Raw genomic sequence first — 16222 nt, 5'->3', positions numbered from 1 at the left:
TTGGCCAAACAAAGGGGAAGGGGAGGTGGGGGAGATTGCAAAGCTGTTTCATGAAGAGAGCTCTCCCTGTAACCTTCAGTAAAGTTTCCTAAAAAAAAAAGAGACTGTTGAGACTGGATCTTTAATGGCTTTCTGCAAGTTGGTGAAAAGAATGAATTTTGCATTTTTTTATTTTTTATTTTTTTGAGAATTGGAGCCAGTGGGGACAGCGATTGCACAAGAGGAGCCTAAGTGGGGAAACTGCTGAGAGGAACTCTGAGGGTGCAAACCTTTCAGAACATATAGACTGGAATAGAACTCGGACAAACTGGAATTAGTGATTTGAGCCTCGGTCTCTGAGAGTCTAGAAGTCTTTTGCTGATGTCTGAATTAATACATTCTATTAGCGGAGTTCAAGTTCCCTTTTTAAAAGTTTGTCGGGGTGGGGAAGTGTGAATTTCTACTTTCACCACCAATTTCCCTTTATTTCTCCCATTTCATTTCTTGTTAGGCTCTTAGCTGCCTACTTCTGGGATTCGTTCATTCCTTAAATGTCACTTTAGAAATGCAATGTGCTAGACAAAACACCATTTTAGGCTTTGGACAGACAGCAGTGGACAAGTCAGGCCCCTGCTCTCATGGGGCTTCTAAGATGAAGAAACAAATAATAAGAAATAATAAGATGTCAGGGAGGGCTAAGGCTATAAAGATAATAAAACAGCAATAGCTTGTGTTTATGGTGCGTGTGTGGTATGGAAGCTACTTTACTGAGGAGGTCAGCAAAGGCTAGTCAGATTAACACCTTCAGATGCCCTAAGACAGCAGTTCTCAACCTGTGGGTCGCGACCCCCGGCGGGATTCCGATGGCTTTAAGAGACCCCTGTGTTTTGGTCGTTCGACCCCCGCCGGGGTCGTGACCCACAGGTTGAGAACGGCTGCCCTAAGAGAAAAGGTATTAATGTGACCTTTCCCACAATGAGTCTCAAAAATCAACCTTCCGTCATTTAAAGAACAAAACAAAAATACCCTAAACTTGTTGGCCTTCATTCACTCATAATTCAGCTTATTAAAGAACAAAATACAACTGAGTAAATTTGAAGATCTAATTAGCTTTATTAAGTGATTCATGAATCAGGCAACCCCCCACCTAGCAATTCGAAGTGTGCTCCAAGGGGTTGTAAATGAAGGTTTCCATAGGAAGAAGAGTGTGTGACAGGAGAGTTAGCAAAAGAAAGGATTGCAGTCATGCACTGCATAAGGATGTTTCAGTCAACAGCCTATATGGGAGTGGTCCCATAAAATTATAATGGGGTTGAAAAATTCCTATTGCCTAAGACCTAGTAACGTCATAGAGCAACACATTACTCATGTGCTTGTGTGATGCTGGTGTAAATAAACCTACCGTGCTTCCAGTCATATAAAAGCATAGCACATACAATTATGGACAGTACATAATACTCAATGATAATAAATGACTGTTACTGGTTTATGTATTTATTATACTACACTTTTTATCATTATTTTAGAGTGCACTCTTCTACTTACAAAAAAACGTTTGCTGTGAAACAGTGTGCCTGCAACACCCTCATACACTTCATGTTTACTGCACCTCTTGATGACGTAATTTTCTCTTGTGCTTGATTTAATCTCGTGGTGTTTTGTACAGTAACATGCTGTACAGGTTTTGCAGCCTAAAAGCAATAATATAGCCTAGACGTGTAGTAGGCTATACCATCTAGTTTGTGTTAATACATTCGATGATGTTTGCACAATGATAAAGTCACCGACCAAGTCATTTCTCAGAATGTATCTCCTTAAGTGTTGCCTGACTACTTATAGACCACCAGGACATGTCCTGGGGGAGGGGAATGGCAAGGGTTTTAGTATGCATATTGCCTCTTCTTTCTGTAGGGAAATAGAGAGGGTCTATATGATAGATCATCTTACTGGTTTTGACCAGAAAATTGTAGACTGATTGATTAGGATTACATTTTTGGTAAAGATTGAAACTACAGTAAATCAGGTGTTAAATCTAGGTTTGATATTATGGACTTTAGCACAAGTGATGCCATTTGGGGCTTGTGAGTTTTGTTTTTTTAACAAAGCTAACCCAATATCCCATTGTGAGATATTTAGGAGGGCCTTTATTGCGCCCCAATAATATGCGCAAGGAATAATATGACTATGACCAGATCGACATATCACTGCTTCTGTGAGCCAACTACTGGGACTGTTGTTCCTCATTCAGTTGGAATAGTATTCACTGTACTGGGCTTTTGTTTCTAGCAGGACAGGTATCTGGAAGGCATGGTCCACACAGTAGCCTAAGGCTAATGTCATTTAGTTTAAAGACTAAAATGTGCCTAATTGCCCTTTATTATGTTTGAGGATGTTAGGAGGTTGGAAGTTGTATAGAAGTGAGAGGATGAGATCTAGTCTCTGGAAGCCTAGGTTATAATCCTAGTTATTCCCTGTACCATTTTACAGATGAGGAAGTTAAACCATTAGGGCTTAGTAAACTTGCCTAGGGTCACACAAGTTGAAACTGGCAGAGCAGTGACTGGAATGAAGGTTGACTCCAAAGATCCGTGCGACCCAAAATGTAATCCATAGACCAGCAGCACTGCAATACCTGGAGCTTGTTGGAACTGTAGACCCACAGGCTCTATCCCAGACTGCCTGCATCAGAACCTGTATCTTAACAAGTTCCCCAGGTGGGTCTTAGGCAGGTTCAAGTGTGAGGAGGACTGCTTTCAACCACTCTGTGGATTATTGTGACTTCCTAACAAGGGCTGGCTTCCTCAGTTAGCTAAATGCCCTAGAACTTCAGCTCCGTCAGCAATTTGATGACACTAGAATCAGATAGCTCCCATCTTCCTAGGGAACCTTTGTTTGTTTGTTTTGGTTTTGTTTTTTGCCTTAATAGACATGTAGGAAGGAGAAATGGGAGTTTTTAAAAACCGTTCTTCCAATGACAAGTCTTGGTCTAATATACACGATGTAACTCAAGCACAAGATGGGCTCTGTGAGCACTTCCTCTTCTGCACAGCAGCAAAGGTAGGAACAAATGCGCAGCTTGCCTTCCCACTAAAGAACCAAAGACTTGCTTGTGTGTGTAAAGAACTGAGAAAGGGTTAAAAAAATATTTTCTTAACTTATATTAAATTTTTAAAAAAATCAAGAATCAATAAATAGCAACCTCAAGATGCCTACACTGACTTTGGGTCTGACCCCAATGCGAACCTGCAGATGGCTGTGGTAAGGGCTGAGACAGTTGTACATAGAAAACCGGTCAGTCTTGTACGAATGGTCTATATTGATAAGAAGTTTAAATTTAAGCGTTAGGGTAACTTATTTTTAGTTAGTTGGTTAGTTAAGGGTACTTAGTCTTGCAGATTGTAGCTCTCTGACTAGTAGTAAATCATGATAGACTTTGAAGAGGAAAACAAAAGTTTCCAGTGACAACTTGAACTGTTTCCCCATCTGCGGAATAAAGAACTAGATTTCCATGCTTCTTTCCTAGTTCAATGTTTTGTGACTCCACATGTTAAACAATGGTAAGTATAAAAAATAGCTAACATTTAATAATCACTTCCAGATCTTCTCATTTACTCCTTACAAGGACATAGGAGATGGGTACTGTTATCAGTCCTATTTTACAAATGGAGGAAGTGGGGCACCATGTGTCAGTCACCAGGATTATATACCAAGAGGTGAGGCTAATTCACCTCCATGCAGTCTGACTTGAGCTTCCCCCTTATGGCAAATGCACCTCGATTTTCAGCTCCTTCCTGGTGCAGAAGCAGCACAGCAGCAAGGGGCATTCCCAGGGGGCGGAGCCCTTTGGGGGAATATTCAAGGCATCTGACGACCTCTACAGTAGTTCTCAATCTTGGCTGCACAGTAAGAGTCACTTGGGGACTTTAAACAGCACTAATGTCTGGGTCCCACCCGAGTCAGTCTGCTATGTAGTCTGGGCACTGGGATTTTTAAAAATGTCTTTTAGGTTTAGAACAACTATTCCAATTTTTCTGGGAATGGTGTTGGTTCCAAAGGCAAGGTCCACCCACATAAGAGCAGGTACTGATCTTATATGTCAAGAATTGACATTATAGTGTAAGGTTTTGAATTTTGCTACTTATATAAACTGAATTCACCTGTTTGTATCATCTTTTAAATATAAGCTTCCTCAGAAAGTTCAGAGCAAGTAATTTGTAATGTGTAGCCCCACAGCCTAATGCCATCCTTGGACATTGGGGAAAAAAGTATTAAACCATGTCTAAATCTCCATGTCACAATGACAGGACTTAACAGGCCACTCTAATCGACTGGTTATTGGTGAATGGAACAGTCATCTCTGGGCCGTGAGGAAATAAGAGCAGCACACTGTCTCTGTAATTTGCGATTTTCTGTGGATATATTCTAGAAGAGTGAACGGTGTATGAGAAATTTTATCCAATCTCTAACAGGTCTGTCTCTGCCCATTTGAATGACCCTGGCACAGGCAGTCTGACAGAATGGTTCCAGGGCAAGGGCAAAGAGAAGACTGAGGCATGTAAGTTTACATTTTTATCTATTGATTTTAGAGATAGGGAGACAGACAGAAACATTGATCTGTTCCTGTATATGCCCTGACAGGGGATCGAACCCATAACCTTTGCATATGAGGATGATACTCTAACCCAGTGGTCCCCAACCTTTTTTTGGGCCACGGACTGGTTTAATGTCAGAAACTATTTTCACAGACTGACCTTTAGGGTGGGACGGATAAATGTATCATGTGACCGAGACAAGCGTCAAGAGTAAGTCTTAGACAGATGTAACAGATGGAATCTGGTCATTTTTAAAAAAATAAAACATTGTTCAAACTTAAATATAAATAAAACAGAAATAATGTAAGTTATTTATTCTTTCTCTACAGACTGGTACCAAATGGCCCACAAACCACTACCGGTCCGCAGCCTGGGGAACCACTGCTCTAACCAACTGAGCAATCTGGCCAGGGCAAGATAGAGGCATTTAAACTTTGTTGACGCAAAACTGCATTTGACTCACTCCAGTGTAATCAACCATTGCCTGGGGAGCTTTGCCCTTTGTGAGCGCCTGTCCACCCTTGCACTGTGCTAAACCAGTTTTCTTACTTGGATCTTACAGTTCACTTTTCTTTAGAGGATTTCCCCTTTATAACTTTCTCCTAGGTGGGTATGTTGCAACACCTCTGCAGAACCGGCTTCAGCCACTAGTACACAGCACTCCCACATTTAGCTGAATAAGATGCCTTTATGAAACAGCAGAACCTGTTTTTTAAGGTATAAAAAGAAAATACTTGCCATTTGACCAGTCAGGAACTCCTAGAACAGATGCCGATGACCTTCTTTACAATAGCCACTCTTGAAATCATTCACAAGTTCACCTTTTCACCACTTTGAACCTCACCTTTCCCTCTAAGTGGTTGGGCCACAAGAGTGGTTGGACACTATCCTCTGGTCTCGAGAAAATGCCTTTAATCACTTTATGCTATCCAAGTTGATCCAATAACTCTCCACGTTGCCTTCTTAGCACCAAGGATGTACTTACGGGGAACCCAGACACCTACAGCTTTTCACTCTTTTCCTTCTTTAAAACAACTCTAGTCTATGTTCCCACATTGTCTTTTGGTGGGTTAGTTTCTCATTAAGATGTTTCATTTAGGGTAGAATTCTGTCTTAGGCTTACTTCCCAGGTCTGGACAATTTGAAGCATTCCTCACATACAACTACCCCACATTCTAGAATATTCTCAACTACAACATAAGCCACGACTGTGCATGACTCATGAGGTTGTAGCAAGTGATGTGCAACCAACAAAGTATCAATGTTTGCAAATGGATAGGAGGATATCCCTATACCGTTATCACTGCTGGGCAGACACTCCTGTATGTCTTTTGAGAGGGAGAGAAAGTAGAATCACAGGACTCATGTAAAGCGCGGCCATGACCAGCAGCCCAGGACATTTATGCCATTGCCCCAGTCAAGCCACAGCTACTGGCATCCTTAATGGTTATGGTGATTATTATACATTATTATAGAGATTTAATCTGGGTAAACCCATGGGACTGTGGCCCTTCGTTATTAAGTACAAATCACACATTTCTTTGGGCAGTGACACCTATCGATCTTCAAAGAATTAGGAAGGCTGAAACTTAATATATAATACCAAGTATAGTAGGAAACTGGAAAGATAATACATTTTAGATTGAAAAGGTATTCAGGATAGGTGGGGCATGTGATTGTCTGAGCACTATACACATGCTTTATTTTCAATTATTAAACTGTTATAACCCAGCTAGAGAGATTCACAAAATCACTTTAATCTATGTAAAATCCTTTGGTTAAAAAAATTTTTTCTGACCAGTCAATTCTGCTAAATCAGTCCTTGGTGGTCAATATAATGACACGTCATAGCTGGATTGTTTGCTCTCACATCCAAAATGTGTTCTAACAAGAAAGCAACTTAGCCATAAGAACTTTCCTTTTTCATGCCATGGTTATCGTTGCTAAATGATACCCTATCATCCTTCACAGGCATAAGTCTTTGAAGCAGATGAATCAATGCACAGACACCTCCCAATTTTTAGATACCTTGAATAAACCATCAAATAATCTTCTGAGCATCAACTGAGCAGTAAAGCCAAAGGGGAACTAAGAAACAACCTTCAATCTTATTTACAGTGCAGTGTGTGTGTGTGTGGGGGGGCACTAATACCTCTTGCAGATCTGAGATTATATGGGACACGAAGAATAAATAAAAACATCAAGTAGGGAGGTAGAGGAGAGAAGGGGGATATATGGTGACAGAGGGAGATGGGGTGGTGAACACAATACAATATACAGATGATGTATTATAAGAATTGTACACATGAAACCTGTATAATTTTATTAACCAATGTCACCCCCATAAATTCAATAAAAACTTATAAACAACCATCAGAAACTCTAGTTTGGCTTGATGAAATTTTAAAAAACAATTCAGATTACTTAAAATTTTAGCGTATGTTTCACATATATAATGCTGTGTTACTGAGCAGTGAACACTTTCATAAAAAAATTTATTTCACACTTTTGTACAAATATCCACAGGTATTTCCTAATCATGAAATAATTTTACAATGCTAGTTAGTATAAAAATGTATCAAATACAAACAGACCAGTGACTTGACTTGAGATGACATTTTTCCCAACTATAGATTTTAACACCACTACATTCTTGTTTCTTTGTTGCTGAACCACCCTTGAACCCACCTCCCCACCCCTTTTTCAAGGGCATTCATTTTTATAACAAAGGTCTATAAACACGTTCAAAATATCAGCTTCTTAGCAACCTACAAAGCCAGTGCATTAGGTTCCACGCTATCTAAGCAAGAAACTGAGATTTAAAACAATTAGGACTTATTCTAGAGAAATTTTTGTAAACAAAGTATCACTTATAAAACAATTTTTGTGAATGAAAATTCCAAAGTACAAGTAGAATAATTACAATAACGTTCTTGGTATTTTAGGGGTATAAAATTTCAACAACAAAAAATTAAAACTCCAAAGTAACCATGGCACATAGCTAGCTGTATTTGTTCTTTTAAAAAAATGAAACAGCCTTGGCCAGGTTGCTCAGTGGAAGGGGCACAGTCCCAGCATGCCGAGGTCATGGTTCGGGCCTCAGTCCGGGCATATGCAAGAAGTAACTACTATATTTCCCCATGTATAAGACGCTCCCATGCATAAGATGCACCTTAACTTTGAGGCCCGAAATTTGAAAAAAAAAGTATAATATTACATAAAGTTTTTGAACTCAAGTTTTATTCATAAAATTTATACAACTCCTCATCACTGTCAAAACTCCCACCCATTAGCTTGTCCTCATCTTTGATGACGAATCACTGTCTTCATATATTGCCTCGTCCTCAGTTCCATCTATGGCATAAGAAATGCCACAACCACTGTATAAGAAGCACCCAGTTTTTAGACCCCAAATTTTTCTGAAAAGGGTGCATCTTATATATGCAGAAATACAGTAATGGGTGCATAACAAAATAAAACTAAGTAGAGCAATGAGTTGATGCTTCTCTCTCTCTTTCTCTCTCTCCCTCTCTCCCTCTCTTTCCCTCCCTTCCCCCCTTCCCCACCCTCTCTTGCTCAAATCGGTGGAGGGGAGGGGGGGGGGAATGAGGCACTGTTTACACTACATCCAAACAAATTAGCACCAGTTTGCTGTTAATCCCCAGATAACTTAACATTTTGAAGCACAGTAATTTTTTAAAAAAATTCAGCTTTCATATCTATTCAATCCCTATTGAATGTATAGAACAATGTCTTCCTCCCCTTCTTCATTTTTACAATTAAAAAACAATTTAAAGTTCTTGTTAGAGTAATTCTGAAGTAATTTGGGAAATATATATGGGGAGAAAACAGCAAAAAATAGAACACTGACTCATACTAAGTGATTCCACTAAGCACTGTATTTAAACCTTAAAGGTCATGATGTTCTGATCTGGCTTTTGGTATCAGGTATTCAGTAGTCTTCCACAGGATCTCCTGGATCCACCATAGGCACTCACCATTTCTTTCAAGTCCTGTATATACAGCAGTGACAAAAGGTCAGAAAACAAACCCATTATTTCCAACAGTTCCTGAAAGTTATAGCATAAAATTCAGAATTACCACACAGGGCTCTAAACTCAAAAATATCTAATGTCTATTAAGAATTAAACATCTAACAGTTCATTCTATTTCTTAAAGAATTCTATTGGGTTTGGAGGGGTGGGGTAAGGGTAAGAGGTGTCATGAAGGAGGATGTTTTAATAACTTAAACTTATCTGTAAATTATAACAACTCTCTGGTACGTTTATAAAGAATTCTTTTCCTTTTGCAGTAAATACAATTAGGTCAAACCATTGACCTCCCTCTCATGTTCTAATTCTGATTGCTTAATCCAACCTGATGGGTAAACTGGAGAATCTTTGGCCTGTTAGTCAGTAACAAAATGGTTTGTAAAAAAGAAAAAAATAAATACCATATACAAATAAGTAAAACTAGCATTCAAGTCTGTCGCACCTGTGTGTTTTAGTGAAAAGGGAGAATGAAACCTGGATGCGTTAGGTGTGAACAAGTATTCACACACCTAGGAACTGGAAAAGATGGCAGGATGGAACATCACCTTCTATTGCACATTTACTTTAAGATAGTACTTTAAATGGAAACACAGTTACCCCGATGGCATTGTCTTGTGATAGGGACTCTGAACTTGCAGGTTTCCAGTCCTATGGGAAGAATGCTTGCAGAGGCAGTGCCGACAGTCACTCTGTTGGCATGGTGACCGGTTGACTTCTTCCAGCTACACTATTGGGAGGATGTCAGATGAGCATGACTGGGCAGGCCCTGCCCGGGCACAGGTCAGTCAGTCACACCAAAAACAAAGGCAAACCGGAAAGTTAAATTAAGGCAGGTAAAGAAAAATCCATTCCAACAGTCTTACATTTGGCTGTGCAAGCCAGGAGCCTCAGGCTACGTAACAATGTCCACAGCAGTTAAAACTGTAGGTTCGTACTACGTGTAGTCTGTCTGAAATCGCTATTTGGGTATCAGACATTTAAACCGTCTGGATTTCTGAGTCGGGGGGAGCAGTCTGGGGGCTGCGAAGCTCCTCTGGCCCCCTAGGAGTAGCTTTCATTTTCATTCCACCTTGTGATCCACTGTTTTTTTTCAAGGTTATCATTGTATTTATCATCTTTGATCTCTCGCTCTTCTTTCCGGATCTTTACAGCGTGGTATTGGGGAAGGCTATCGTCGTACCTAGAGCGTTTAAAGAATCCACACTGGAGAAGGGGGAAGAGAAACAGAAGCAAATTAAGTAATCTCAAGGAAAGCAGGTGCACCAAACAGGAATGTGTGAGCTTTCTGTTCAGCTGTGCCTACCTCTGCACTAAGGGAGAAGGACAGTTTTCTTCTAAGAAAGAACTAACAGGTTGAAAAGAAATAACAGCTTGCGGGGATAAATGGACCAGAAAAACAGCTGTAAAACTAGATGAAAAGTCTGTTTCCCCATCTTGTTTTTATACTTTGAAACAATGTAAATTATCTCCTTACTAAAATTTAAGTTTATGAAACAGTGCTCCCATTTTTTATAATCACGATACTTTATATAAAAGAGCTAATTTTCAGATTATAACATTTTTAAGAACAACTTTTTAAAGGCCATAAACCAAAGGTTATTTCATGCCCCTCTCCCACTAATAAAATTAAACTCAGGTCAAAGATATTTTACAAATTTCAGTTTGAATATGCCCGGGTTCAAATGGGTCAATTTAAGAATCTCCTCTCCCCTGAGGCTCCAAGACATATCTCTCATTAGCTAGAAGGTAAATGACACTGCCTGGATTTGCTGTTGTGATTCCAAATTAAGCTATTTCATTGATAAATCATGTAGTAACTCTGTTCTGCAATCATGTACCTCAGAGAAATTAAGGGCTGTATCACGAGATTGAATTTTACAGTACTGCTTAATTTTTCTCTTTTTTAATGAATACCTATTTTATTCGTTTAAAAATATATATTCAATCTCCCTGGCCAATTGGCTCAGTGGTAGAGTATCAGCCCAGAGTGTGGATGTCCCGGGTTTGATTCCCGGTCAGGGCACACAGGGGAAGTGACCATCTGCTTTTCCACCCCTCCCCTTTCTCTCTCTCTCGGACCCTGAGGATGGCTCTGTGGCCTCTGCCTCAGGCACTAAAAAATGGCTCCACTGCTCAGCAATGGAGCAACGGCCCTAGATGGGCAGAGCATCGCCCCCTAGTGGGCTTGCCAGGTAGATCCCAGCTGGAGCGCATGCGGGAGTCTGTCTCTCTGCCTCACCTCCTCTCACTAAAATAAAATAAAATAGCCCTGGCCAGTTGGCACAGCAGTAGAGCATCAGCCCGGCATGTGGAAGTACCAGATTTGATTCCCGGTCAGGGCACACAGGAGAAGCGCTCATCTGCTTCTCTACCCTTCCCCCTGTCCTTCCTCTCTGTCTCTCTCTTCCCCTCGCACAGCCAAGGCTCCACTGGAGCAAAGTTTGCCTGGGTGCTGAGGACGGCTCCATGGCCTCCACTTCAGGTGTTAGAATGGCTCTGGTTGCAACAGAGCAACACCCCAGATAGGCAGAGCATCGCCCCCTGGTGGTTATGCCAGGTGGATCCTGGTCAGGCGCATGTAGGATTCTGTCTGACTGCCTCCCCGCTTCTAACTTCAGGAAAATACAACAAATAAAATAAAATAGATAAAAAAATAAAATAGAAAAGAAAAATATATTCAATCTGATTCAAAGTATATTTTTATTGAGAAAATATCTGGATATTTAAATACCAGATTGAACATTTTAAATGAATAATATATATGCCCTTTAAAAAAAAAAGATGTTTTCAATTTAAAAATGCTGATAGGAAGATGAGGAAGATACTTAGAATGGTTGATTAATGTGTTTATTATGTGAACTCAATAGGTACAAAACATTTATGTTGAATAAATTGATGTTATAAAAATGTCATGGGGCAAAATGAAATTATGTGTATAAATTATCACTGAATCAATAGGAATAAAGAACCAGGAAGTTCCGTTTTAAGGCCAGTTCTACATGGCTCCTTTATTATTCTGTGCAAAAAAGCTAAAATACCTATCTATTACAAAATGGCTCTTGCCCTGTTTAAATAAAAAAGGAAATCAGGGTGACATGTAACCGTGAAATGGAATGTTGGGAGCCACTGAGACTGGCATGGAAAGGGACTGTAGGGTCAACTCTGTCCCACAGAAATGGAAAAAGGAATCATCGCCCATTCCTGTTACCATGGATTTACAAGTAAGAGTAGCAAAACATGAACTTAGAATTACAGAGACCCAAGGTTGAATCAAGTCTCTAGAAATATGAAAAAGGTCAAACTCCATTACAACATATCGAAATAATAACTGTCCAGAGCCTTTTTTGTACTAGAATTTTGTATGTTAAAGGTCACTTTGGGAAAGAACTATTTTCTGAAATTGGCCAGAATGTCCATCATGCCAATAGTTCTAGTTGAAATGGTCTTTGACCTGAGGTAGATACGCAGGAAAAGGAAGGTGCATGCTTAGCCAGCATAAAACAATTTCTGAGCAACAGTAAAAAGCATTCTAAGCCTCCCCCCATCACTTTATAGCAAGGAGATCAAAAAGACAACAGTGAGAAAGCCTTCTCGTCAAAAGAAACACCATGTCTCCAACATGCAACAGGTTAATTAGATGGTCAACACAAGCGTCTATCTGTAGGAAATTCCAAAATGGACAAGAAATCGGGAATGATTTCTTGGGCATCTTTGAAAGTCCAAGTGGGATGCTGCATACTGAATTAACAACACATGGCAAATTGGGCTACTAAGTAAACCTCCTTTTGCGTATATGTAGATTGCAGTTTTCTTCATTACTACTGTAGACATTTAACAACACAAAACAACTCATCTGCAACAAACAATTCTTTGTGCATTAAAAAAAAAAAGACTGAGCTTTCAAGTGAAATAAAATAAATCCAAGCGAAGCAAGCCAGTGTGGACATTTGGAAACATCTGTTAATGAGACACACACAGCAAGCTGTTGCTCTTAAAGTTAGCCACCACAACCATAGCAGGTCCCACAGCTAGCAATTAAGAAATATTGATCAATTACCAATTACAGAAGTAGATCAATACTATGCATCAGAAGTAAGCCTCTCTTTATCAGATGGCTGAGCATGGATCTCAGCCTTGTGATATGTGGCATCATAATGATCTTTCTTATTTCTCTTGAAGAAACCACACTACAAGGAAGCAAGGTATTTAGTCAGTTTTACAGTTTTGTGAAGAGCTAAACAAAATAAAGAAAATCTCAGATTTTAACCCATTTTCTAGTCATAGCTGGTTTACAAAGAGACCACTATGGATCAACCAAAAGTGAACAGCCACTGCACTATGTTACTTTGGGACAGCAGTCAACCCAACCCTATTACCATAGGTCTCTGGTCAAATATTGATATAGCCCTGGCCTAGTAGCTCACTTGGTTAGAGCATCATCCTAGTGCACCAAGACTGTAGGTGATCCGCAGTCAGGACACATATAAAAATCAACCAATGAATGCATGAGTGGGTGGAGGAATAGATGGATGTCCCTCTCTCTTCCCCACCCTTTCCTTTCTCTCTAAAGTCAATAAATAAATAAAAATCAAAAATAAATTTATACAGATGACATTAGTCAGCTAATTGATTTTCCTATTTGTAACAGAATTCCTGAGGACAAAACACACCCTAAAAGGGACAATATATACATATCAGATTATAGCTTTGGGTGGTTGTTTTTTTTTACAGAAGAATATGGACCCTAAAATAGGTATAAAATTCACTTCTACAGGTTATTGAGACAAAAGTTAAAGAGTAAATTCTCTAAGTAAGATTTAGCACAAATCTAAATAAAACAGATTTTAGGGGACAAATGCCATCTATATGAGGCCTTGAATTTTGTGGGTGAATCACAATATAAATTCAAATATACCATCATGAAAGAATGATTATAGTCATTTTCCAAAATTCTGAACCACCAAAGAACCCCAAAGTGGTAGGAACCTATGCTCCTCAGGTTAGGTATTCTAAATATCAAAATACAATTCCACTTTTTATTATAATTTCTGTCATTCAATAATGCAAAACAGTCTCTCTTTACTTTTATCTAGTTCCTAAGGCCATAAAATTGCCCTTTGAAATATAACTTGGTCAAATAAATCAGTACCCTCCCAAAACATTCTGCTTCCAAGTCTGTCAACTCATGAAGGTAAAAATCCAGATATATGGCACCTACCAACTACATGTGGCTATTCAAATTTAAATGAAAGAAAGAGTCAATACCTCAGTTACACTAGCCATATATCAAGTACTCAATAGTCACATGGGACTAGCGACTACCATATTGGATAGTGCTACCTCAGAACATTTCTAATACTATAAAAAGTTTTAGTGGGCAGTGTTGATCTAGACTAGCTTAATATTTATATTTATTTGTGACTCTCAATTTAATACACAGTGAATGCTCCCAACCAACATTCAGTAACAGTCCTAGTAAAGAGGGTGGGAAAAGAAATCAACCAGGAACCAAAAGCACTGATCCTGCCTCCAACTTGGCAACATTTTTAACATCCATGGGCATATAAGCATCCTTATTTACAAAAGGAAGATGACTGGACCAGCCTGGAGGAATTTTCTCTCTTACCTCCAAACAAAATCTTATGCAGAATCCCAATTTTAAAGCAGATAAAATAAGAACTTGTCTGTTGAAGTGGGGGTATTGGCCTTAGTCCCACCTGCTTAGTCTTGGCACTTATGTGGTTGCGCAAAACCCAATTTAAAGGACACTGAACTAGAGGTCCTTCTTAGCCCTAAAATTCTATGACTTTAACACATAAAGACAAATAGTACAGTTTCAAAAAGAAGAGTGTCTGTAAAGTAATAAAAATTTTTGTGTGTGGGCTATAGATATTTAGAGTTCAGTTGTGAGTTGGAATATTTTAGAACTTACAAAAAAAAAACCCCACAAAAACCAATGAGATCATAGTCCAACCCACTTACTAAAACAGCTAAGGCAAACCAGTATCCCAGGAGGGTGTGTGTGTGTGTGTGTGTGTGTGTGTGTGTGAAGCGATTTGCCCAATAATGCCAAGATTATACTGCTTGGATTTCATAACTCCCATCCCACTGCTATGTCTCACCCTCATTCAAGACTGCTGTTAAGACCTGTTCCAAAAAAAAGTCTATCCTTTTGACCTCTTCTGGGGAGCATAAAAAGGCCATCCTCAAATACCGAACATCAAATTCAGTTTTTAATATCAAAATAATTTTCAGAGCATTTCCTATATTGGTTGGCTATACCTAACCAAAGAATAAATATCAGAGGTAGGACTGGCTAATGCACCCTGCAAGCAGCGTTCTTGGCATATGTAGATACCAAGCTTCAACCATATGTTTGGAGGACACTAGTAAATTATCTCGGTCTGGCAAAAGGAAGTTACTTGGGGAAAAAAAAAAGATGACCAATATTTGACAGTGAGAATATCCTGAACCCTTGTACATTATACTCTTGGATACAAAGAAAGAGTATAGTTGGATCCTAGAGGTTATTGGTTGAGGTTAATAATTCTTGATCCAAAACCTTCTGGATCATTTATGTTTGAAAATCTAGAGTTTTGGGCATTTTAGAAAAGCAATATGCTGCATACATAATGCCACTGAAACAAAAATATTAATATTTCTTCAGTGAAATGAATGAATAAACAATAAAGATTATAAATAGCCTCTCCTCATATCATGCCAAGTTTTGCTGCCAAATAGGTCATTATAAGCTTTCAGTTGTCATGGGGTTTTTTTCTTTGCAATTCATAATTGTTGATAAGGGACTGTGGACCTTCACTGTTGAGAATAAATAAAAAATTTATAGGTCATAATCTCTGCCAACAAAAGTTTGCATCCATCTCACACACACTTATTGGTAATGCAAACTATTCACTTGTAGGAAGTGGGGGAAGACACATTTTATTTGCAGGACCAGTTCTAATGAAGAACATCATACTGAACCCAAATCTTCCTCAAGTCTGATGTAGACTACGATGACCCCTGGAGATGGAATTATTCATTACTTTCATAATTTTATATTCCTAACTGAGCTGCTAGATAACAAACCCCAGCTGCTGCCATGAACATTTCTTTACAAGTTAAAAATTAACAGAAAAATGGATTCAGGTTAATGTGAGACCCAACAATTGGCTAAGATTTAGAAAGTGATTTGATCTTATATGAAGAAAATGATAAAGTAGTAAAACTTTTTAAATTGTTATTTGTCAAACACTCTAAATCAGGGGTCGGAAACCTATGGTTCGTGAGCCAGATGTGGCTCTTTTGATGGCTGCATCTGGCTCGCAGGCAAATCTTTAATAAAAAAAAATAACATTAAAAATATAAAACATTCTCATGTATTACAATCCATTCATTTTCTACTGCTCATGTTCATGGTTGCAGGTGGCTGGAGCCAATCACAGCTGTCCTCCGGGACAACACCAAATTTTTATTGGATAATGCATAAGGTACACGGGTCGTTGTATGGCTCACACGAATTACATTTTAAAATATGTGGTGTTCATGGCTCTCTCAGCCAAAAAGATTCCCAACCCCTGCTCTAAATTATATGTGAAA

General features: G+C 39.0%; 1 protein-coding gene across 2 annotated transcripts in view; it reads right to left on the bottom strand.

The window, feature by feature from the left end:
- Positions 1–6880: 6880 nt before the first annotated feature.
- The window catches only part of ITGA6 (integrin subunit alpha 6), an 86155-nt gene continuing 76813 nt past the window's right edge, over positions 6881–16222 (bottom strand). The window contains exons 25-26 of one of the 2 annotated variants that reach the window (XM_066344829.1): positions 12681–12810; positions 9692–9826 (exon numbers count right to left, since the gene is read on the bottom strand). In XM_066344829.1, coding sequence (XP_066200926.1) covers positions 12703–12810 — 108 coding nt within the window. In that variant the 3' untranslated portion in view covers positions 9692–9826; positions 12681–12702. Of the gene's footprint in view, positions 9827–12680; positions 12811–16222 lie in introns of both variants that reach the window. The other variant, XM_066344828.1, reaches the window with a different exon arrangement.

Source organism: Saccopteryx leptura, chromosome 7 (assembly GCF_036850995.1).
Source record: "Saccopteryx leptura isolate mSacLep1 chromosome 7, mSacLep1_pri_phased_curated, whole genome shotgun sequence".
Classification (NCBI taxonomy): Eukaryota; Metazoa; Chordata; class Mammalia; order Chiroptera; family Emballonuridae; genus Saccopteryx; species Saccopteryx leptura.
The sequence above is the reverse complement of the archived record's forward strand: the minus strand, read 5'-3'. Positions and strand labels throughout refer to the sequence as shown.